General features: G+C 37.0%; 1 protein-coding gene across 2 annotated transcripts in view; it reads right to left on the reverse strand.

Moving 5' to 3' along the window:
* Nucleotides 1–26,443, reverse strand: part of ZMAT4 (zinc finger matrin-type 4) — a 352,176-nt gene that overhangs the window by 160,214 nt on the left and 165,519 nt on the right. For both annotated transcript variants that reach the window (XM_078445520.2, XM_078445519.2), the window contains exon 4: nt 2,242–2,398. In XM_078445520.2, coding sequence (XP_078301646.1) covers nt 2,242–2,398 — 157 coding nt within the window. The remainder of the gene's footprint in view (nt 1–2,241; nt 2,399–26,443) is intronic.

Here is a 26,443-nt window from a genome sequence, read left to right on the forward strand (position 1 = left end):
ATGGTGTCCTGTCACTCTCTCAACAGCCTTTACTTTCACCAGCCTGCAGCCAGGGCCCTGCTACCACCTGCCAGACTTTCCCGATGCTGGTATCCAGCTCGGGTCTCTGCAGGATCTCTGTATCCAGATTCTCTGTTGCTAGGTTCCACTCTCCTATTAAGCCCTCAAATCCTTATCCTGTGCCACACCTCCCAATGCCTACTCTCTGCTTATACTTGTACCTAATGACTCATCTGGCTCTAGAAGGATACACTGCTTCCTCTGCTCCCTGCCAGCAGCTCGGTTGACACTAACCCAAGCCTAGGGACCAATTTAGCCTCCCAGACCCTCTAATTATGTTTGGTGTTGCCATCTTCCAAGACCCTTTCTGCTGTAAGCAGCTTCTGAGAGAATGGGTGAGAGCCTGAGCTACAGAAGGGGATGTGCAGCCTGAGAACCATGAGCTAGTTGAGAAAGGGAGATGCAGGCATAAGGCAACTGAAATCTGTTTCCTCAGCCCCAAGCCACAAGTGGATCAAGCTACTTACCCCCCACCCTCCCTCCCTCCCCTTCTTCCCTAACTGGCAATGTGATTTTGCTCATACTGAGGATTGGGCCAGCTCTGTGGACACCAAGACAAAGTCATTGAGTAAAGGGTGCAGTTTAAGTGCTCCTGATTTTTCCTTGGGAATATACTGTTGGGAACTAACAAATTACCCCCAAGTTATATTTACCAGCTCGGAGGGTATTTGAATTCAGAAAAACAAACTGGTACTTGCTTATCTGGAGGATGTATTTAAATTCACAAAGAACCATTTGTGCCATGTGGTGTTTTTTTTCCTCACAGAAAGAATAACTCTCCCCCTTGCTAATTGACATGATAAACAAAGATCCAGCTTCTCCTCTCCCATCACTACCTCCAAAATTAAATTTAACAGCAATTCTCTGCTTAGGCAGAAAGAACAAATGGGCTAGTTACTCATTCGTGGAAAACAGGTAGAAATTTTCCAGTGACGGTTTCTTTGAGGTGTCTATTTTAAGAAATTTGTTGGGGAGTAGGTTACAAGGTGAATATCCAACCTTTTAGAGAGCAAGAATAAGGAGTTTCAACTGAGTGGCTGCTTATACAATGCTAACACACGGAGTGTGCCCAGGAACAAGCTGAGTTCGGCTCCAGATTTCAGGTGTTTCGCAACCCCGTCCTGTATCTGAATGTCATAGCCACCTTCACAAAAACAATATCCTTCAGTTAAACTAAGTAGAAAAATATAGTGAAAAGATTCCTTGCTATTCTCTAGGTGAAAGAAGATATTTTTCTTAAGGAAAACACTGGCGAGAATAAAAGCCAAGTATTGTTTTAGGCTCTCTCCAATCTCCAAAATACCATTTAAAAAATAATTACTCCCACGATTTATGCATGATTCATTAGACAAAAAGATAAAATGCACTGCTAAAATTTAATTGCATTGGATGAGCAGACATCATGAAATATATCCCCAGCTTCTTAGGATTATAACCCAGGCTAGTAACATCCTCACCATAATTTAAACCTTGTCCAAATAGTCTAACTTGATTCAACATCAACAGTAGTTTAGTTTCATAATTTGATACACTTACGAAGAATTATTTTAGTTAAGCAATTACAGGGTCAAATGATCTTTTATCAATAATTAAGCTTCTTCTTGTCGAAGTTAATAGGCTGGAATCATAAACAAAATGTATGTCACCTCGACAGGGGGGTGGGGGTGGGTGGGGTGGGAATACCTTAGTTGTCTGCAAAGAAGCATTTTAAAGACCACAGTTTTCCTCCTCCACACTCTCACCAAGATAAGAGCAGGATGATATCCTGCATCATACTGGAACAGACAGTGAATATACCCACTCTACACAATACACTACCCATTCCATATGGATTACACACTGAAGCTAAGAAGAATAGCATTCCTTACATAATAGGTATAGTATCTTATATAATATATGATAAATATGATAGACAACATCTTGCAGGATGTAAACAGCCTTGCAAAAGATGCCAGCTGCTGAATTATTAATCTGAAGGAGCCAGGGTGAGAGAATGAGAATGTGCAATTATATATAACCCTCTGATGACAGCAAAGTCTGCTGTCCCACCCCTTTAGGTTTTGAAGGACATCTACCATTAGGTTCTATTCAGGCAGCCTCTTCTGAAGAAGAAGCACAATTAATGGGACAGGCATGGTTCCTGGACTTCAGTATCTCCCATGATCATTCTCATACACATACCTGTGGTCTTTAATGGGGTTTTCTCTCCTAGCAACAGTTTTAACCTTTTGGCATGGATTTTGCCTTGATAATGTGAGTCAGCCACCACTGCCGAAGTAAAGGACATGTTACAGAGTGTACAGCACTTATTCTTATCCACCATATCAGCATCATTTCCCTGCAAAGAAGAGAGAGAGAAAAAAAACATTAGCGAGAACCTGAAATCTTAAAATTTCTTTTTTTCCCCATTCCATTCTGTTGCAAATGAGATGTACCAAAAACTTTCTTATTGAAATGTCTAGTTTTTGCTCTACAACCTTTTTTTGTTCATGATAATCATTATCAAACATTTTCAGTTACTGACTTCAACCTACATTTATTTGGTGGCTACTCTTGCCAGACACAGGGAATGTAAGACACATGCGCAGAGATGAGTTGTCCAAAGAAAAACAGGGCCCACAATTAGGTGAGAGCACATTGTGTCTGGCACCATGAGGGAAATGGTCTCTAATTGCACCCATTATGCTCATTAAAGTAAGTAAAATATCAGAGTTCAGATGACCTGAATTATTTAGCAGAAATTATCATTTGGCATTCAGCTCTGTCTTTCACCAATTTTAGCCTCACCAGGATACATGGCCACATGTTCAAGATTTTCTTTTTTAAGATTTCTTTAGGAAGTTGAACATTTTTCATAATTAACTTGAGTGTATATCATAAAGCTATGATGACCATGCTGGCTGAATTTTCTGGGAGATTGTGTGTAATTTCCTTTTCTTTGGGAAAGGTGATTAGTTAAATATGGCACAGAATACTTAAATCCAGCTTGATTTTTATTCTTTTGTAAGACAATGGAAATGAATCATGATTCAGAAAAAATAAATCCTTTGTCAGATCATGTGACCTGGTTATTGTGCACAAAGATCACCAATTGCCTATATTATACAAGGGGAAAATTAAAATTTGGGCTCTCCTCCTGTCTAGAGACTGAGAGAAAGGCAGACTCAGATAAGGAGTTAATCTAATCCTCAGTGGAACAGTCATAGCAAAGCATCTTTTTGTTAAAGAGCAGCCTTGGATGAGGATCTGGCCCCACAATAGCCCCTTCTCTTATTCCAAGCAGGCTCAAAGAATGCAATGTAAAATAGCATGAGGAGAGGATGAAGGTGGGGCTAGGATGGGAAAAGGGAATTATATATTTTCTGCAGAACAGTAAGATGTCCAGACTGCTAGAGAGATGTTGCCTTGCAAATTAAGTGGCAGTCAGAAAACTAACTCCTTCCTCCTTATGGCATTCATCGGTAATAGCTCTCATAATTAATGTTCGTCTTTGGGAGAAATGTAGTCAGGGGCGTGGGGGGCACCTACTGCCATTTATTCTCTTGACCTCAGATTATTAAATCTTAGTGTGTCTCCCCAACCCTTTTATCAGAGTTAATGGGTGAGATTTAAGAAATGTTCCGTTCGGAGGTGGGGGGCCATTGAGGAAATAGATCCTGTATACAGACGAGGAGCTCCCCTAAAGGTCCTTTCCTGGACAGAGAAAACACTTAGGGCAAGAAACCTGGGTAAGGCATGAGGCTGTGTCCATTGAGTGATCCTTGCTGATGATTTAAAGTTTTGAGTTACTTTGAGTTTTCCCCTTACACTCAGTTAAAATTAAAAAAATCACCAACACTTTTACACCTTTGTGGTGTATACTGTGGGAACTAATTGGACTAAGCAGTACAGGAAGAGTTGGTTTTTCGTCACCTACTTCTGCAACCAGGCCTAGGAGATGCCACAGCACCCATGCAGGGGGTAAAGCCCAGGAATATCAGGAAATTACAAATCAGGAAATTACTGAAGGGTTTGAGCCCAGTAAATAAGGAGTGGATACCTCATGAGGGCTGAAAGACCCAACTGGTACTTGACCTTATATGTTAGAGGATATTGGCCTTGCATATAAAAAAAAGAAGAAAGAAAGAAAGAAAGAAAGAAAGAAAGAAAGAAAGAAAGAGAGAAAGGGAGAAAGGTTGTCAAAGTGAAAGTGGATACTTAAATTACTCATTTTTCACCTTCTTGCACATAAGTCAAAGCACATCATTTTTCTTAAAATTAGGAACAAGATCATAAGCCAAAACTTAACCTACACTTTACACCTATTTACAATCTGTGCATCCCTTCTGCGTTTCTATAAAAAGTGTCAGCCAAGCCTAGCCTTTCTCCCTGTAGTTCTAAGATGTAGACATTTCCACAGAAATGCTAGAAACCCAAAAAAGTGGCTGGTGTCAGTATGTGAAGTGTACTCAGAAATAGTTTCTAGGGCAAAGAGCTGAATTTAAATTGGATAATGATCAATCGATTTATGATATTCCTTCATTCAACACATTTTTAAGGACCTGCCATATATGTAAGATGCTGTGCTATATGAATATGACTCTCTTCTCTCTTCTTAAGGAGGTTGAGACCAGGAGAATTGAAGAAGGTGCTCAGAAGATAAAAAGGAAAATAGTATACTCAAGAAAATATAGTCTCCTATTAGACTCACACTCTCCCAATTGTAAAGTAAAACAAAACGAAACAAAACAAAACAAAAAACAAAACAAAATAAAAAAAAAGCACTAACATAAATTAAGCCTATTTGTGTAGATTTTCATCAACAAGCCTTTCTCATGCCTGGAATGCTTTTTCTCATCACTTCTTGTCTAATCCAGTCTTTCTAGAATCTGCTTCATGGCTCAGTTTAATCATCACTTCCTTGAGATGAAGCTTTTTCTGCCTCCCTCTGTTGTCCTGCAAAATTGAGCACGACCTTAGAGTCCTCTATCTGTCCTGTACGTACTTCTTTTATAATAAAACACTAAAGTATTACATGTGTCTTTTTTCATATTTGATCTCCTTATAAGCCTACAAAACTTCTTTAAGATCAAGGAAATCATCTCTGAAGGTACTGAAGCCCCAGCACCTGGCACAATGCTTGACACCCAGGGGCACCTACAGATGTTTACTGAATAAGCAGGACTGAGTGTTGGTTTGTAGGATTAATAATTTGCATGATGTGAAGATCAGAAGAGGAGACAGATAATGCAAGGATGTCACGTTGTGAGCCAGAAACTTTCAGACTGTCAGGAAGATGGCCATAAAAAGAACCAGAGGAATTAGCAATTTATAAAGTAACTTGTGGGTTCAAGTAGGGGAACATTGTGTCCTAAAATTTGTTAGTTTCATCATAGTTTTAATATATATTCCTAGCTTTCTGCTCTCCTGGGAAATCTCATTCACATAATCATATAGTAGAATCAAATAAGAATAATAGAAGAATAATAGAAGAGAAGAACCAATGGTTAGGCAAGAAAATATCAGGAAATGTAGCTATGCCATAGTTGTAGAAGAAGGACCAAGAAAGGGTAAGTGTCTGACAATAGAGAAACTGTAATAGTACCCTGAGAAGTTAAGCAGCCTTTGAGGCCAGCAGGACATGTTTATTGGATATTTACTGAAGGATCCAATATACCTCACATAAAGCAACCATAAAGACCACCAACTCTGACTATTCTAATGACTCTGGTGGAGACACAACTACCCAGAAAGAATCTCAGTACTAACCAAATAAATGTCTGCAAAGTGCTAGAATTTAATCGTGTATTCTTGGCTATCTAAATCCCAAATTAATGGCTTCTTACAGGTACAGATCATATCATCTTTACTGGAGTCTCCCATTGCACTCTGAGCAATATGGATATATGACTCAGGGCAGAAATTCCATAAAGTTTGATGAAATGACCTCAATGAATACATTTAGAGTTTCTAGCTTAAAGAATTAAAGAATTGGTCCCAAGCTATCAAATAAATGAAGGGGAATCTAATATTGTCCTAAATTATGGGTTTCAAACTGGAGGCAAATTTCAGACTTTTTTCAATGTAATGTCTATATTGCTGAAAGAAAAAAAAAAGTTTGTGGAGTATCCTAAGCCTGCATAGTTAAAGCATTTTGCAAAGGTTAGAAGTTTTCAGGAGGATTCAATCAAGGTGGAAAACCCTGGCTGCCTGTGGCCAAAACTCAAGTCTTGAAAGTCCTTTTTATGTTTTATAAGTTTTTTTGACTTAATTCAGATAACTGTCTTCATTCTCCTTCGGGTGCATGCAAAATCTTAACAGAAGGACTTTCACCTCCAGAATGTCAGAGTGAGAAATTCTGTACAATTACTCTCAGCAAAACAACCATAAATGCTAAAGATTATTTTAAAAAATAAAAATAAAAACATTGTTGAAGTCTCTGGAAATTATACCAAGAGCAAACAGAAAATTAAGAAATATTTATTCAAAAAATATGTAAGAATAGCAAGAGTCTATGGCACTTTAGAAATAACCCTCTCCCTCCCTACCAACCATTCAGGTAAGCATGATAGAAGCTCCATTCTGACTGACTGTGGTCAAGAAAATAGGGCTGCCTCTCCTATCAGCTTCCAGTTAGGCCATATCAGGAAGGCAGAACACCAACATTAATACCCTTTAGTTCCAAGACGCAGAAGATAAATTCTTCGCAATGTAGCCAAGAGATCAGATATTTTATTCCCCCTACCCACCCTCATTCCTAGGACAGAAGTTCTCTACTAGGCATAGCAGACCAAGAATTTTGGGACCCTGACTACAATTGCTTCAACTTGCTTGTAGGACAGGGGTTCAATGTCAGGAGAGACAAACTGATAAGACTAGACCCTGCCATTTCTGCCTAGCTAATAAAGCAAGGTTGTCATTCTGGTACAAATAAGCCACTGTCCCTGTTCCCTACTCTGCAGCAAAGGCTCAGAAATTTTTCCATAAGAACAGAAAGTTCCTAAACCCTCTCCAAAGGAACTGACTTTGTTTGAAATAGAGTATTGAAAGGTTTAGGCCTAAGGTTGCTCTCAAAAATAATGGAGACTTTGGTGGTAAGCAATTAAGAGAAAGCTGATAGCTCCATTAGAGCAACAAGCTAAACCATAGGCTCACTAACTTACCAGAGAGAACCAGGGAGATAGCTCAGGGGAGGCTTTCTGGAGTCAGAACAAACTTCAAAGACTTGACTCAAAAACTAGCCTCACAAAAAATACAATATTTAATTAGATCACAGTGTGCAGCATTTACACTCCAGGGCATTGACAAAAACAATAGAGCAATCATCCAGCAATTAGCACAGCCTAAAAGATGGAGTATGATTCCAGTAGTGGCAGGCAGCTTAATAGAGATCAGAAAAAGAAACAGTCAAGAGAGTCCTATACAAATCACTGCCATCCCACAGTGACTGTCTCATTCTTAAGGCTGAGCCTCTGAGCAGTGACAGTAATGGCTGCATATCATGGGAAAGTATACACTATTAAAATAGTCTAGCCAAGACATCGGACAAATAAATAAGCAAACAACAACAAAAACAAACCCTGGAACAGGAATGAATCAGTATCCAGCATCACTACAAATATATAAACTAAAATATTCAGTTCTTGACAATAGCAACGATTATAAAAAATGCAAGAAACCTACACACATGAAAACAACGGTAAGGGCTCAGATGTTAAATTTAACTGGCAGAGACTTCAAAGATTTGAAACAATTACAAATGTGTTCAAAAAATTACAGGACATCATGCTTAAGGAAGTAATGGAAGGTGTGATGACGATGTGTCATCAAATAAAGAATATCAACGAATGGGGCACCTGGGTGGCTCTGTTGATTAAGTGTCCAACTTTGGCTCAGGTCATGATTTCACAGTTCGTGAGTTTGAGCCCCATATCAGGCTCTGTGCTGACAGCTTGGAGCCTGGATCCTGCTTCAGATTCTGTGTCTCCCTCTCTCTGCCCCCTCCCTAGCTTGCGCTCTATCTCTCTCTCTCTCTGTCAAAAATAAATAAACATTTAAAAAATTTTAGTAAAAGAATATCAATGAAGAAACAGAAATTACATCAAAGAATCATATAGAAATTCTAGAGTTAAAAAGTACAGTAAATAAAATGAAAAATTCACTACAGGGGTTTTGTAATAGATGTGAACTTACAGAAGAAAGAATTGGTGAACTTGAAGATATATCAATAGAGATTATGAAATCCAAGAGGAGAGAGAAAAAAATAAAGAAAATTGAATACATCTTCAGAGAAATGTGCAACACTATTAAGTATACCAACATGTGCATAAAATAGTAATACCAGAAGAAGAGAAAATAACAGAAAAAAAATATTGATAGAAATAATGACTGAAACCCTCCAAAATTTGAAGAAAAACATCCATATACACGTCGAAGAAATGCAACAAAATTCAAGCAGAATAAGTACAAAATTATCTATACCCAAAAACACACAGTAAAAATGCTGAAAGCCAAAACTAAGGGGAAAGTCTGAAGTATCAGAGTAAAAGAACTCATCACATACAAGGGAACCACAATAAGAATAGCAGCTAATTTCATATCAGAAACACTAGGCCAGAAGTCAGAAGGGTAGCATATTCATAGCACTGAAAGAAAAAGAAATCCATCAAACAAATAACAACAAAAAAAAACTTTCAAAAACTTAGGTGAAATAAAGACATTTAGAGATTTTTTTTTTTTTAACTAAGAGAATTTGTTATTAACAGATCCACTTTATGGGAAATACTAAATCAAGTTCTTCAGGCTAAAAACAAGTGACATCAGAAAACAATTTAAATTCTTATGAAAAGAAAAGAAAGGCAACTATGTAGTTATAAAAAAACAGTATAAATGCAAATCTCTTCTTTCTTTTATTAACTATTTGAAGAGTATATATGCAAAATATTTATTTTTTATATTTGGGCCAATAGCATATACAAATATAATGTATTGATAATAGCAACACTAAAGAGAGTAGGTGGAAGCAAAGCTGTGCCAGAGCAAGGCAATGACACCATATTGAAATTCTCAAATCCACAGGAACAAATGATGAGAATCAGAAAGGGTAAATAAGAAGGTTAATATAACAAACGCTGAAATATATCTTGCTCATGTTGTTTTTCTCAGCTTCTTTGAAACATATAAAATTGCATAGATTAACAATATTACAATATAATGTTGGGTTTATAATAGAACTAGATCTAATTTGCATAATAATAATAGCACAAAAAGGGGGAACAGAAAAAACAGCAATACAGGAGTAACATTTCTATATCTGGGTACAATTAAGCTAGGATAAATGTCCGATAAGTCAAGATGTATAGGGTAAGCCTTAAAGCAACCACTAAAGAAAAAGTCCAAAATAATATATGGAATAGTCACTAAAACAGTTAAAATGTGGCAGTACAAAATATTTTCTTCAGGCAAAAGAAAGTAGTAAAGAAGAAATAAGAGAACAAAAAAGACACGATTACTACATAAAAATGAAAAGTAAAATGGTAGACATAAATCCAACTGCAGCAAAAAATAACACTATATTTGAAAATAATATAAATTTAATCAAAATATAGTGATGATAAGATTGGATAAAAAGGAAAATATGACTAATCTATATGTTTTCTAGGGGAGATAACACTTTAACTTCAATGATACAGATGGATAAAAGTTAAAAGATTTAAAAGCTATATCAGGCAAACAGCATCCACAAGAAAGTTGTAGCAGCTATACTATCAAACAAAGTATAACTTTAAAACAAAATTTATACTAGCGATAAAGAGGGACATTGTGTAACGATTAGAGTGCTGAGCCATCAGGAAGACGCAATAATTATATATATATGCATGCATATAACAACACAGAAAATTCAGGAAGCAAAAACTGACAGAAACAAAGGGAGAGCTAGACAATTCTATACATGTTTGTTAGGTCAAGTTGTTTTATGTCTTTTCAGTCCTTCTATTCCCTTATTAATTTTCTGCCTAGTCATTCTGCCCATTATTGAAAGTGTGGTACTGGTCTCCTTACTTTATTTGAAAATAATACAAATTTAAAAGTTTGCAAAGGATCTGAATAGACATTTCTACAAAGAAGATATACAAATGACCAGTACAACATAACAATATGCTTGACATCATTCACCATCAGGAAAATGCAAATCAAACCACAAGGAGACATCACTTCACAACCACCAGGATGGTGAGAATGAAAAAAGCAGGTAGTAAAAAGCATTAGCACGGACATGGAGAATTAGGAGCCCTCACACAGCTGGCAAGAATGTAAAATTCAGCAGCCCACACTGGAAAACCATCTTCAAAAGTTGAGACGTAGAGTTACCATATGACCCAAAAACTCCATTTCTAGGTATAGTCAACCTTTGTCATTCACACATAGGCATTTGTTAATTTACCTACTTGCAAATACTTATGTGTGGTTACACAAATCAATACTTAATGGCTTTTTTGTCATCATTCACAGGCATGTGTGGAGAGACCAAAAGTTTGAGTCACCTGACATGCATGATCCCAGCTGAGGTTGAACAAGGCAATGCTCTGCCTTCTTATCTTTTATATGATAAACAAGTGTTATTTTCATGGTCTATTTAGTGCCACATTTTTTGCATTTTTGTGCTTTTTGTTGGTGATTTCACTGCCTAAAATGATCCCCAAGAGTAATGCTGAAGTGCTGTCTAGTGTTCAGAAGCACAGGAAGATCATGGTGTGCTTTACAGAGTAAACACATGTGTTAAATAAGTTTCATTCAGGCATGAGTAATGGTGATGCTGGCTGTGAGTTCCACGTTAATTGATAATACTGTACATCCAGAATAAGGAAGAGGAAATTTGCTGATGTGAATGTAAAACCACTCCAGAAAGTTCTATGACAAAGCTATAGGAAAGATGGAAAAGTGGCTAAATTTATGGATTCATGAACTAATAATGGATAGTGAAAGCATAATTGACAGCATTGTTATAAAGCTAAAAGCCAGTGGGATTTACCATCTTACTCAGAGTCAGGAAAGTGTAAGAGTCTTCTCAGCTAGGGTTTTATTGCAAAGAAATAGTACGCATAATCAATCATTTGTAAGGAATATATTAAATAAGGCATCTTTAAATAGAAACACACATAAAACAAGTTTATGTATTGATCCGTGGACAAAAGTCTTGTGACCAGCAACTTGCAGGCACTTAACCCTGTATTCCCTCTAGAAGCAATGGCTCAGTATTTACTCATTCTGAGTTGGTGACTTTATACAGCATAACTACCATGAAAAATGAGAAATGAATGTATATTCCATTCAAGAGAAATAAAAATACATGTCTACCTAAAAATTTGTACATAAATATTCATAGCAGTATACTTTATAATAGCCCAGAAGTGGAAACAGCCCATGTGGCCATCAACTGAAGAACAGGTAAATAAAATGTGCTGTATCCATACAATGGCATATTAACAGGAAAAAAAATTTTTGAGTGCTGACACATGCCCGCAACACATGAACCTTGAAAACAGTATGCTAAGTGAAAAAAGCCAATCACAAAAGATCATATATTGTATGATTCCCTTTATGTGAAATTTTCAGAATAGAAAGATCTAGAATTCAGAAAGTAGATTAGTGACTGTCAAGGAGTAGGAGAGCAGGGAGGGAGATGTTAGGGAAGATTGGGAGTAAACACTAAGGGGGTTTCTTTCTAGTGATGATGATGCTCAACTTTATTTGGTGATAGTTATACTACTGAATATACAAAAACCCTTGAATTGCACACTTTAAATAGGTGAATTCTATGATATATGAGTTATATCTCAATAAAGCTGTTATAGAAAAAAAACCCTAAGAGATGTCATTTAAATGATTTCAAAAGCCTAAAGAAATGACACTAGAAACCTAACTTTTTTTTTTCTGGGCATTTTCTGCTTGGAGGAAGATCCATTGAGAAAGGAAAAAATAATGTGAATCATTTTGTTCATGTGGGCTCCCTTTGTAATACTTGGAATTCCTCTGAGTACTAGCTGGCTACCCTTGGAATGCTGGTCATTGATGTTTATTTTGGCTAAAGGCATTTTAAGGCTATCATGGAACTCTACCTGCAGCTGCTACGAAGCTACACCTTCAGGCAAGAGCCATCCGAAAGCCCCTGCTAGAGGCAGAAGTAACTGAACTTCTCAGTGCATGCCCTGTAGTATGATGAAATGTCTAACACATGAAAATATTTCCAGTGTGATGCATGTTGTTGCATATACTCTGATATTTAACTTTGAAAAGAGGCAGGAATAGGAAGAATGTCTCTTTCCCTTCTCTCCTCCTTTATGGGGACCTAAAGACCCAGCAGTCATGCTTCTTGCCTGACTGCAGGGTCTTGAGCAATCTTGTCTTCCCCTGTCTCTCCCATGTGTCCTGTTCCACTCCATTTAGGTCATGCTGTTCTCTCTCCTCCCAGTCTATTTCAATCACATCCAGACGTCAAGGTCCATTTTATCCAGGAGCCCTTTCAAGATTTCTGTGAACTTCGCCTACATCTTCACTGTTGACGTCTCCCCATCCTTATTATCTGTGCTGTAAATTTTGATTAGATCTTGGTCTTTGTTTTTTGAGTATTTTTTTCTTTTTTTAATGTTTATTTATTTTTGAGAGAGAGGGAGAGAAAAAGAGAGTATGGGTGGGGGATGGGCAGAGAGAGAAGGAGACAGAGGATTTGAAGTGGGCTCTGTGCTGAGAGCTGAAAGTCCAATGCAGGGCTCAAACTCACAAACCATGAGATCATGACCTGAGCCATGGTCCAATGCTTACCTGACTAAGCCACCCAGGTGCGCCCCTTATTAGTGTTTTTTAGAATCATCTCTCCAAAAACATCTTGCAGACAAGATTAATTTAGGAATTATACTTCCCTCCATATCCATTGTCTGCCATGGGTCTGGATACATACAGGAGACTTGATAAACAAGACATTCTCAAGTTGCTGAAGGAATGATTTGAAGTGACCATCCATTAACCAATTCTACCTCAGTCATGCAAATCTGTATCCCACATAAAATAACCTCCCCTTTGCTCTTTTATCAACATTATTGCTTTGTCTCAGGAAAAGACAAATGTCACTGGGCATAAAGTTCATACCCAATACTGATATGTATATAGTGGAAATGACATGTTATAGTGTGACTCTGCCCACATAAGGATGTGTTCTGCTGGCTAAAAGTGGGTGGTGTCGGGATAGCCCATGGAAAAGGTGCAATGTCTACATCTGCAGAGTCCACTTTAAAGCCAGCATGAGTGTTGTTTTCCACCATCCACCATTAACTAGAAAGATACATACCCTGTCACTTGGATAGAAACCACCCACTCAGTGAATAAAAATCCTCCATTTCCATGGTACTGGTGGGAAATGGTCATTTTGACAATAAAAGAAAGAGAGAAGGAAGATTTCTACTCAGGAAGGATATAGAATTCGCTGTGTGCATTTGGTATTTGGAAGGCATTGGTTTGTTTTTCAGTCACTGAAGAAATATTTAAACAGATGGTAACAGTACTTATAAGACCCCAAAAGGGAGAAATTAGCCAGGGCTCCTGAGAGAGGATAAATACATGTTAGATAAGCCCCACTAACAAAGAGAAGTAGCTAACAAAATTGTTACCAATCAACAGATGTGCCAGAGAGAACAAAGATGGCGTGAGAGGCAGTTGGGAAGACGAGAAGACAAATGTCTAAAAACACTGGACATATCAAAATCTACCAAATGAAAAGTTTTATTGCCTGTTTGGGACATCACTTTAATATTTAGATGGTGATGAAGCAACCTTAAAATTGTAATCGAATCCATGCCAGAGAGATCTCCTTCATGGCGGCACTATTCACCATCATCATGAACACCTCAGACTCCAAACATCAGCACAGCTGCCATTTTCTGAGAGTCATATGTTGCAAGCATTATATTGGGTGCCTTATAAACTGTGTCACATGTAGCTTTCATAATCATCCCCAGATAAGTTTAAGATTTATTCCTCTTTCCTTTTCCCTCATCTCCTAAACATAATGTATCCCCAAATCTGGTAACCTTGTCCTCCAGATTACATCCCCAAACTGTCTCTCAACCCACTTTTATGTTCTTTTCCCCTTTTTTCTGTTCAAGCCTGAGTGCCTCTCCACTGCATGCCCCTCTTTTACACTCTTCACAACACCTATTTTGCATTCTAAGATTATATGGTTTTGATATTTAAAATCTCTTATTTATTATCTGTCTCCTACCACTAAATTATTCAATGCTATATGCCCAGTATCTAGAACAGCACTGTCATAGAGTATATAGTTTAAGCCATAAATATGGTCATATTTAAATTTTCTAATAGCCATATTAAAAAAAATTTAAAAACTACTGAAATTATTTTTAAATATATTTTTTATTTAGTCCAATATATCCAAATTCTTTTTCTTTCAACATGTATTCAACATAAAAATTTTTTTATTTGGGGTGCCTGGGTGGCTCAGTCAGTTGACCATCTGACTATGGCTCACGTCATGATCTCACAGTTGATGTGTTCGAGCCCCGCGTCAGGCTCTGTGCTGACAGCTCAGAGCCTGGAGCCTGCTTCAGATTCTGTGTCTCCCTCTTTCTCTGCCCCTCCCCCACTCATGCTCTGTCCCTCTCTGTCTCAAAAATAAATAAATATTAATTTTTTTAATTTATTATTTTATTTATTTGTTTATTTGTTTTTAAATATAATTTATTGTAAAGTTAGCTAACATATAGTGTATACAGTGTTCTCTTGGTTTCAGGGGTAGATCCCTGTGATTCATCACTTATACACAACACCCAGTGCTCATCCCAACAAGTGTCCTACTCACTGCCCATCACCTATTTTCCCCTCCCCTGTTCCTCACCCTCATCAACCCTCAGTTTCTTCTCTGTTTTTAAGAGTCACTTATGGTTTGTCTCCCTTTTTGTTTGAAACTATTTCTCCCCTTCCCTTCTCCCGTGGTTTTCTGTTAAGTTTCTCAAATTTCATGTATGAGTGAAAACATATGACATCTGTCTTTCTCTGACTTACTTATTTCACTTAGCGTAATCCAGTTCTATCCATGGTGCTGCAAATGACAGGATTTCATTCTTTCTCATTGTCAAGTAGTAGTCCATTGTTTATATAAACCACATCTTCTTTATCCGTTCATCAGTTGATGAACATGTGGGTTCTTCCCATAATTTGGTTACTGTTGAAAGTGCTACTATAAACATTGGGGTACATGTGCCCCTATGAATCAGCACTCCTGTACTCTTTGGATAAATTCCTAGTAGTACTATTGCTGGGTCATAGAGTAGTTCTATTTTAAAATTTTTGAGGAATCTCCACACTGTTTTCTAGAATGGCTGCACCAGTTTGTATGCCTGCCAACAGTCCAAGTGGGTTCCTGTTTCTCCACATCCTTGCCAGCATCTTTTGTTTCCTGAGTTGTTAATTTTAGCCATTCTGGCTGGTGTGAGATGGTATCTCAATGTAGTTTTGATTTGTATTTCCCTGATGATGAGTGATGTTGAGCATGTTTTTCATGTATCTGTTGGCCATCTGGATGTCTTCTTGGGAAAAGTTTCTCTTCATGTCTTCTGCCCATTTCTTCACTGGATTATTTGTTTTTCAGGTGTTGAGTTTGGTAGTTCTTTATAGATTTTGGATACTAACCCTTGATCCAATATGTCATTTGCAAATATCTTCTCCCATTCTGTTGGTTGCCTTTTAGTTTTGTTGATTGTTTCCTTTGCAGTGCAGAAGCTTTTTATTTTGATGAGGTCCCAATAGTTGATTTTTGCTTTTATTTCCCTTGTCTTTGGAGACATGTTGACTAAGAAGTTGCTGTGGCTGAGGTCAAAGAGGTTGTTGCCTGTTTTCTCCTCTAGGGTTTTGATGGTTTCCTGTCTCACATTTAGGTCTTTCATCCATTTTGAGTTTATTTTTGTGTATGATGTGAGAAAGTGATCCAGTTTCATTCTTCTACATGTTGATGTCCAGTTCTCCCAGCACCATTTGCTACAGAGACTGTCTTTTTCTATGGATACTCTTTCCTGCTTTGTCAAAGATTAGTTGGCCATACATTTGTGGGTCCAATTCTGGGTTCTGTATTCTATACCATTGGTCTATGTGTCTGTTTCTGTGCCAGTACCAAACTGCCTTTATGATTACAGCTTTGTGGTGGAGGCTAAAGTCCAGGATTGTGACGCCTCCTGCTTTGGTTTTCTTTTTCAGCATTACTTTGGCTATTTGGGGTCTTTTGTGGTTCCATAAAAATTTTAGGATTGTTTGTTCTAGCTCTGAGAAGAATGCTGGTGCAATTTTGATCGGAATTACACTGAATGTGTAGATTTCTTTGGGTGGTATTGACATTTTAACAATATTTGTTCTTCCAATCCATGAGCATGGAATGCTTTTCCATTTCTTTGTGTCTTCAATTTCTCATAACCTTTCTATAGTTTTCACCATATAGATCTTTTACATATTTGGTTAGGTTTATTCCTAGGTATTTTATGGTTCCTGGTGAAATTATAAAAGGAATAGATTTCTTGATTTCTCTTTCTGTTGCTTCATTATTGGTGTAGAGAAATATAACCGATTTTTGTACATTGATTTTGTATCCTGTGACTTTGCTGAATTTATATATCAGTTCTAGCAGCTTTTTGGTGGAGTCTTTTGGGTTTTCATTCAACATAAAAATTATTAATGAGGTATTTCATATTCTTTTTCTCGTACTAAGATTTTAAAATCTGGCATATATTTTATACTTACAGCACATATCAATTCAAATTATCAACATTTCAAATGTCCATTGGCTTCATGGGATAGGAGCTACTAGATTGGACAGAGTAGCTCTAGAATATAGTAATTATTAAATATTATTTGAATTTAAAAATGAATGAATACACGAAGTAAAGGGTTAGTGAATAAATAAATGAATTCCCATTTTTACAGATCAGGAAAATGAAATTTGCCAATCTGTGATACTTTTAGAATGTGGGAGAGCTGACTTTTGAATTCTTGCCTGGCTAAATTCAAAGTGGTACTATTTCCATCATACTGCACTGGCATCTTGGGTCTGTCTTCTCATCAAAAACTTTCAAGAGCTCTTTACTAAAGAAAAATAAATTCCTTATCATGACATTTAAAGCACACTACCAAATAACTCTCAATACACTTTTCTAGTCTTTCTCCCCAGCACTGCTTTTCACACATAATATGCTCCAAGAAAACTGATTTCTTCAAGGTCAGGAACACAAAGGACCTTGCCAGGAGGGTAGCTCAAAATCTCAGCTTTAAATTTCTCTGCTCCTCAGCTCATAGCTGCTTGCCCATGTTGCGCACTGCAAGTGAGTGAAGATTTGATCCATCAGGTCTCATTTTTGTATCAGGTTAAAGAGCAATACTCTTGCTTACTAGACTAAGCTCTTTTCTTATCTCTCCTTATATCTCTCCCCCAGCACAGCACCTGGCACTTAGTAGCTACCAAAATTGTTGAATAAGTATATGATGGAAAAAATAAGCCAATGAATGAACTCTAGTTATCCTCCAATTATATTGAGTACATCCCTATGTGTCCTTGTTCATACGGCTCATCCCACCCAGAAATCCCCCACTTTCTCCACAGGTAAATGTTATTCAAACACCATCTCCTTCATAAAGGCTTCACCAGTACTCCCCACCACAGAAAGGGAGACCTCATTCTTCCTCCATGCCTGCAGAACTTCATTTAACCCTCTCCCCACACACTAATACCATTAGCATACATCTTATTATCTCTTATGGAATATTAATTCCTTTGGCTAAAAATGTCTCATCCCAAGCCTCCAGCACAGTGTTTTGTGGCATGTGGTATGAAATACATAAAATATTAAATTGGAGAGGAGCAGATGGTTTCAAAAGACACCAGATTAGGGGCACCTGGGTGGCTCAGTCGGTTAAGAGGCCAACTTCAGCTCAGGTCATGATCTCATGGTTCTTGAGTTTAAGCCCCACGTGGAGCTCTGTACTGACAGCCTGGAGCCTGGAGCCTTCTTTGGGTTCTGTGTCTCCCTCTCTCTGTCCCTCCCGCATTCATGTTCTATCTCTCTCTCTCTCTCTCAAAAATAAATAAACATTTTTAAAAAGATACCAGTTGAAGCCCTGTCTTTAAATGTACTGCATGTCACTTACAATTACTGAGTCTGAAATGTCTCCCTGTTATATGGGAAACAAAATCTACCCTATCTGTGAGGTAAAAGTCAGAATAAAAGAATGCAATATATGAAAACATGCTTTGTCGTTTAGAAAGTACTATTCTAATGATATACATATATATATACACATATATATATGTATATATATATATGTATATATACATATATATAGTCTAGTGATATAACATATACATATATATGTATTGAAATGTACTAAAAATTGAGTACATATTACCTTTTTGTATCTTCTTGATGGAGCTTAATTATACCTGACAATTTTCTCACTTTTTTACTGGTGAACATGTGTAATGCCTATCTTTATTCATTATAATATATGCTTCTTGAGGGCAGGAATTTTGTTTTCTTCAGAGGTATATCCTCAGGGTCTGTAAAGGGACCTGTCATAGGTCATTTAATAAATATCTGATGATTGATGAAAATATATATGCAAACAAAATAAAATGAGGATTTTGAGATGTTGGCAGTTTTTTTTTTTTTAATTTCTCTAAATCCCCCAATAAAAACAGAACTGGATAGACAAAGAAGAATCCCACAAAAATATTCATTACAAAACTAGGTGACAAGATATTTCTATAAACCTCAAAATGCAAGGGTAAAATAGAAACCAACAAAAGTTATAAAGACATTGTAGGATACCGGCCTGTGTGCAAGAACATAAAGTGAAGCAATGGGGCACCTGATGGACCTCAGAGCACTAAAACCTCTAATAGCCAATAAGTGCTCATGACAAAGTCACCTTCCATTGCTTATTTCAAAGAAAATTAGGAAACTTCCAGAAAACAATACGAGAGATGAAAGAGATGAATGAGAAAATTCACAAGGGCAGTATAAGAACCACAAAAACAATTGGAAATAAAAGAATAAATCATTTGAGAAATAAAGATTAAACAAGAAGAAACATAATATGAATACACATAATGAATAATTCTATAAGAGAAATAGAAGGCAAAATTGAGGAAAATATTTAAAATTTTTAAAGAGGAGATATAATGAGATTCTATAGTAAATCACAAATTAAAGAAAGACAAACATCATTCAATATATCAATAATAAAAATCCTTGAAAAAGAAAGCCAAAGAAAAGGGAGAAAGCAAGTACACTGGTATTTCCTAAAATTAAAATTAAGAAAAGTATACATTAAAAGAGCATACCTGAAGGTTGATTCAGAATGACTATTGAATTTTAGAGTAACATTTTTAAAGTTTAGTTGAGCCTCAGAGAAAATTACTTATTCATAGAAAAATAAAATTCAGTCACCCTCAGACTTTTCAACTGCAATGTTTTATTCCAAAAACAAATGGGGTAATATATTTTACATTCTCAAGAAAAGAAATGTGAGCCTAAGTTTTTATATCCAGCAAAACTGACATTTAAATATAAAAGGCCAAAGTGAAAACAGACAAGAACTCAGGTAACATTGTTTTAATGAGCCTTTCTTGTTGTTGTGCCCATTGGAATATGATTCAAATAACCAAAATGACTAGAGAGACATCAATATAAGAATTAATGATAGGGTGATAGATATATAATGACTGAAAGAATCAAGATGAATGGAGGTTCGTATATATAATTTTGTTTAATTAATTTATTTATTTTGAGAGAGAGAGGGAGAGTGCAAGCAGGATAGAGGCAGACAGAGATGGAGAGAGTGAATTCCAAGCAGAGTCCTCACCATCAGCTCAGAGCCCAATGTGGGCCTTGACCTCAGGAACCTGAGCCAAGATCTGAGCCAAGATCAAGAGTCAGATGCCCAACAGACTGAGCCACCCAGGCATCTCTGGAGGTTCATATATATAAATGAACGTTGGTATATAGTACGTAATCCCTATATGCTCAGATAATGTAGATATAGTTTTACAATTTAAAAATAGAGAGAGTGTGTGCTGTGAAAATAGATTTATCAGTTAGTATTAATATGGTTATTTTGTAGGATGTTAGATGTGTAATATTAGATAGAGTAAGTGAGTACTTTTGGGATATTCCAATTTTGTCATTTCCTGAGTCTTTGACAATCAAGATGCTCAACGTGGAAAAAGAGTAAACAGAAGAATATGGGAGAGTAAGCACAAAAGTGTAATCATGATTGAATTGGAAAAATCAGTATTTACTCATGAGGTAGTGTGTAAATGTATATATAGTTCTCAGTTCTACCCATCAAAAAGACTAAAAATGATTACAAACTCAATACAACACCCCTAGCATGCAGAAATCCTAGCAATCCTGAAATACCATCACACTAAAAGAGATTCTGTCTTTTAGGGAGAAATAGGTAATTCTAGGAAGTATGTTAAATGAGCCTGGGGTATCCTGTCATACTAGCTAACAAGGAAGCTATCAAAGATCACTACTACAGTTGTGACACAAAGTCTGGGGGCAACTTGAAGAGGCTCCCACTGGCAAAACATGAGACAATTTGAACTTGAAACTAGGTAGTAATTGCAATTGATCAAAACTTATCAAATATGTTAAATCTCCACATTCATAACAGTATTTCTTAAAAGCCTATTTGGTCACCTTTGCAGAAAGACAGGAAATCAATCCCTTAATTGGAAAATTAGTAAATAAAAGGACAGACTAAAGCAATTTTTCTGCCTTTTCTAAAAGAACTATAGCACAGAGTATCAAACAGTAAATGAGAAAAACTGCTTGTTTAAAATTACTTCAATGAATCAATGAAAAAGAAATGATAAAAGAAAACAATTTTGCAACCTTCAGTGAATTAATGGATCTAGACATTGAGTATCAACAGCTGCTATCATCACAGAGAGAGAGAAATTAAGATACTATGCACCTTTTGATGAGAGAACTCTACACCATTTTAACTCTTGCCAAATGCGTCTATCCTAAACCCTATCAAGTCTTTGGATCCACCTGCCAACTGGTAAGGAATAGAAAGAATAAAGTGTTAAATGAAACCACAAATACACAATCAGCACAACCTGCACTTTAGATTTTTTTTATGTTTATTTGTTTTTGAGAGAGAGAAAGACAGAGCATGAGCAGGAGAGGGGCAGAGAGAGAAAGAGAGAGGGAGACATAGAATCTGAAGCAGGTCCCTGGCTCTAATTGTCAGCACAGAGCCTGACATGGGGCTTGAACCCACGAACCCTGATATCATGACCTGAGCCAAAGTCAGATGTTTAACCAACTAAGCCACACAGGCACCCCAAAACCTGCACTTTAGAAAAGTCTATGGGTCAAATGACCTTGTGTTCTCTTAGGGGTAATTTACAAGGAAAAAAACAAATGTAGAAAAAACCTATAAACTCAGATAAGTGAAAAAATACATCAAACTTTTAAAAATTGGGCAAGATAAAACTTTGGTAATTAGGAAGGCACAAGTTGCAATCTAACTATACAAAAACCTGTGAAAATGGTTCTGGAAAAGTCAGGATAGCAGTTACTTTTTGTGGGACAAAGAGATTCAAGATAGGGATGAGACAAACAGAGAAGCCATGGGAAGACAGGCTAACATCTATTTCTTGACTTGGTGGTGGTACAAGGGTGTTTGCCTTAGAATTTATTAAGTAATACATCCTTCTTTCATAGAATTTGGTATCTCTGCTTTATTTTTAATACAAAAAAATATGAATCCCAGTTTAAAATGCACCTAGCTGGCAGCCCTAAGTGCTTCCCTAAGTAAAATTCTAAAATATTAATGAAGGCTGAAAAAGATGGAACACACACTAAAAATTAATTTGATAGACCACCTGATGCCAGGATTTAAAGTGAATTTCTGCCTTCTGTAAGGCATAAGGAGTTCAATTGAGATAAGCTATAAAACTAGAATAATAATAAGATTTCCCTCATAAGGTACTAGTGAGGATTAAATGAATTTATATGTGGAAAGTACTTAGAATGGTGCCTGACCTAGAGCAAAAGCTGTATTTAGAAATAAGCTATTTTTTATTATAAACCTATCCAGAGTTGCATCTCATAAGAAATAAACCCCTAAAAAAAGACACTGTCTGCACCCCACTGTCCTTCTCCAAAACTCAGATCTGTACCAACAAAAAAGTCATCGAACAGCTATCCTTTATCATGTGGTTTCTTGAACTGATAAACCATTTACTGGTTGTCGTCCTTCTGCATCTATTCGGTGGCATTCATTCCTAGCTACCAGCTGGGGAGGAAATGCAAACTCACACATATACACTGGTGGACACAGGTTCCCACCTCACCAGCACAAAGATGGGCTACAGAGGCAGCCCCAGGGAGGCCACAGTGACTCAGCATCTTGGGAACCACAGCTGTGATGTGAGGCATTGACTTCTAATGTTGGAAAACCAGGCAGCTAGGGTAGGAAAAGGTGCTGCTCAGACAGACAGAGAGTTACTGTGAACTTGAAGAATCTGCAGAAACTACGAATTGCACATTGAGTCACATTTAATAATGGCTAAAAAAAAAATGGTTTAGATAGTTAGCTAACTGGACACCAAGAGAAGTCATTTCTTCTCAAATTTATCTACAAATTCAATATAAGAATTTGAAAAATGAAAAAAATGAAAAAAAAATGGCAAAATAATCCTGAATTTCTTCTGCAAGCCAAAAAAAAAGAAGAAAAAAAAACAGTAAAAAGTTGATATAATTTTAAAAATTAAAAGTAATTTAGCCTCAGATATCAAAAATATATTATAAAACTAATAAACTTTAAGGTGGGTTTCTGCTACAGAAAGGTGCAGGTTTATAAAACAAAATAAAAGCAGGAACAACCAAAGAATACATTCAAAATACTATGTAATACAGGGAAATTTCCAGTCAGCAAGGGAAATGACATTATCAAATAAATGGAAATGGAAGATTTACAACAATTTAGGGAATGTTAAAGCCATAAAACAACTAGAAGAAATAGAAATATTCAGATAATCTCAGGATGAGTTAAGCATTTTAAACATAAACAATAGTTTGAAACAAAGATATACATATCCCATTCCATGAACATTAAAATGTTCTGCACATCAAAAAGTACCATGAAGACATTTAAAGAGGCAAACCAAAAGAGATTCTTAAATACTGTGAACAAACTGAGGGTTTTTGGAGGGGAGGAGAATGGGGTATGGGCTAAATGGGTGATGGGCATTAAGGAGGGCACTTGTTGGGATGAGTCCTGGGTGATATATGTAAGTGATGAATCACTGGGTTCTACTCCTAAAACCAATACTACACTGTATGTTAACTAACTTAAATTTAAATAAATGAATAAAAAGAAAATGGTAAACAATATTAACCATATGCATTTTAAAAATGCTTATGTATATAAAGAGCACCAGCAAAGCTGTAAAAGAAAGCTCACCTACCTCAATTTAAGCAGAGAACACAAACTGAAAATGTATAAAGGAAATGTACATGTCCAACGAAAATATGAAAAAAAGATCAATTATACTGGTAATGAAAGAAATATAAATTTTTTAATGTTACTATTTTACCAATAAAGTTGGGAATATTTTTTTAAATATCTAGTATTATCAAAGGTGAGGAGAAATGAGCTTTGTAGATCACTGCTTTGAGAAAGATACAGCCTTTGTGGAGAGTGAATTGAGAATGTGCATTTAAAAACTTAAAGACACTTTCTTCTTGACCAGAAATTTATCCTAAGGAAATTATTAAAGATTTGCGTAAATATATACAAAGTTGTTTGGTAAAGCCCTGATTATTGCAGCCAAATAAGTAAAAATTTATATACTGAATTGAGGATAATATTCAAATGATGGTATATTAGTTATTCAACTGATGTTTAATAAACTGTAGTGTATTATATATTGGTGTAATGGAAAGAAAAGTTATTAAATGAAAACAAGGGTATTCAAATCATGATAGAAGATATTAATGGACATGGAACATGATTCCCGATGCATTGCTAAATTCCTTCCTTCCACATGTTAAAACAAGTATTCACGGAGTGTCAATCCTGGACTGGAGACAGTGCAGGAAACAATGGAGATGACAGTTCCTGTCATGGAGCTTATATTCTAGTTGGGGAAGCTGATAACAATTAAGATAAATAAGTAAAATACATAGTATTTTAGTCACAATTGCTCAGGAGGAGAAAAAAATAAGGGGAAAATGAGCTTTGTGGAAGAAGTATGTGATAGTTTTTTAAAATGTTTATTTATTTATCTTGAGAGAGAGAGAATGCACCAGCAGGGGAGGGGCAGAGAGAGAAGGAGAGAGAGAATCTCAAGCAGGCTCTGTGCTGATGGATGCCACTCAACACAGGGCTCAAACCCACGTACCGTGAGATCATGACCTGAGCCCAAAATCAAGAGTTGTATGCTTAACCAACTGAGACACCCAGGCGCCCTGGAAGAAGTGGGCCAAGAAGACCTCACTGTTGAGAGGACTCTTGATTAACAACCTGAAAGACATGAGGAACTGGTCATGCAGGTATCTGGAGGAATAGTGCTAGGAGCAAAGGGGAACAGCATGGAGAAAAGGACTGAGCATGAGGGGAGCCCATGTGTCTCCTGCCAGCCCCATGTAGCTGAGCAGAGTTACAGGAGAGGCAATGAGCTCAGGGAGTGGGGGACAGGTGGGAGTGGGCCTAGTGCAAATCACAGGTCGGAGTAAAGACATTCATTGGCCTCCAAGCTGAATGAGATGTGCAGTCATCTAGAGACAACAATCGGCATGGTCCACATGCTACCACAAAACAAAAAGTGGCATTTGTATATGCATGCTTAGATTTTATTTATCTTAGGTACATAAGATGGGGGAGAAAAAAAGCAAAAATAAAAAACTAAAAAGATGTGCCTTTAAATATTGAAAAGATTATACCTATATGATTACATAAAATGTGTTTTTTTCTTTGCCCTTTATAAATTATCTAGACATTCCCTATCAACCACGTGCTCCTTTTTTATCTTGAAAAAGAAACAAAATTTTTTTAAAAAAATTTTTAAAAGAGTGAGCAAATCTTGATTCCCACCATCCTGGAAGTTCATAAATGGAACGATCACGCATGTTTAGATGACATTCTCTTTCAGCTCTTTGGGAGGAAATCGAACACTGAATGGAGCAGATCTTCAGGGATGTCTCTGCTGTCATCCACAGTATGACACACTCTAATACCTGGGTCCCCTACCCATGGCCCCTTGTCCAACAGGTTCCCGTGTGGGTCAAATGACTTACCCACGCAGACTTCTGAACACATTGTAGGGTCTGCAGCACCCTCACCCTACAAGCCCTGAGGGAAAATGCCAAGGCAGCAAGATGTGGGGTGCCCAAATCTAAAATACCCATGGTTTGTAATCTTTACGTCCCTAAATGCCACTTCCCATCTTCAGTATCTCTAGAGAGGACAATCAGAAACAGACACATGGACTCCAATTTCTGTTGCTATCTTTATTGCTACAGCACCGGGGGAAAGAAGTAAAAGGATCCTAAAGAAAAGAAAAAAATATATAATGGAGGGTTTTAAAACAAAAATAAATAAATATATCAACTGGATTCACTATGAATACTCAGAAAGAAAGTCTACATTTTCAAATTGTGGTAGCCAGATCTACAGCATCAACATCGCTGGAGAACAGGCTGGAATTATAAATTCCCAGGGTCCCACCCCAGACCTGCTGCATCAATAATTCTGCCAGTGGGACCAAGCTCGGGTGATTCTGTTCTATCTACAGAATGCTCTGAGTCCTCGGCAGGAATTGTTTTCTCAGACTCTCCTGCCCTTTACTGAAGGGAAAGACAGTTTGAATGGGGGTTCAGAATGTCTAGTTTTCCATTAGGAGCTCTTCATTACTGCTTTTTGCTCTGTGGGGATTTCTTTTTTTTTTTCTTTTTAATTTTTTAAGTTTATTTATTTTGAGAGAGAGAGAGAGAATGAGAGTGGTAGGAGCAGAGAGAGAAGAGAGAATCCCCAGCAGGCTCCATGCTGTCAGCACAGAGCTTGATGCAAGGGCTCAAACTCACGAACAATGAGACCATGAGACTGTGACCTGAGACCAAGTCAAGAGTTGGACACTTAACCAACTGAGCCACCCAGGCACCCCCTCTATGAAGGTTTCTAAAAGCAGGATCTCCTCAAGATATCAACACCTACCAAGGCCCATTTACTTTCTTAGCTAGTTTGACTGGGCTGGAGTTGAGTCATCAACACCTTCTCTAATGCAGCATGAAGAGACCACATGCAGCTCTACTTTTTTCCCTTTATTCCC

This window comes from Panthera onca, chromosome B1 (assembly GCF_046562875.1).
Source record: "Panthera onca isolate mPanOnc1 chromosome B1, mPanOnc1 haplotype 2, whole genome shotgun sequence".
NCBI classification, from domain to species: domain Eukaryota; kingdom Metazoa; phylum Chordata; class Mammalia; order Carnivora; family Felidae; genus Panthera; species Panthera onca.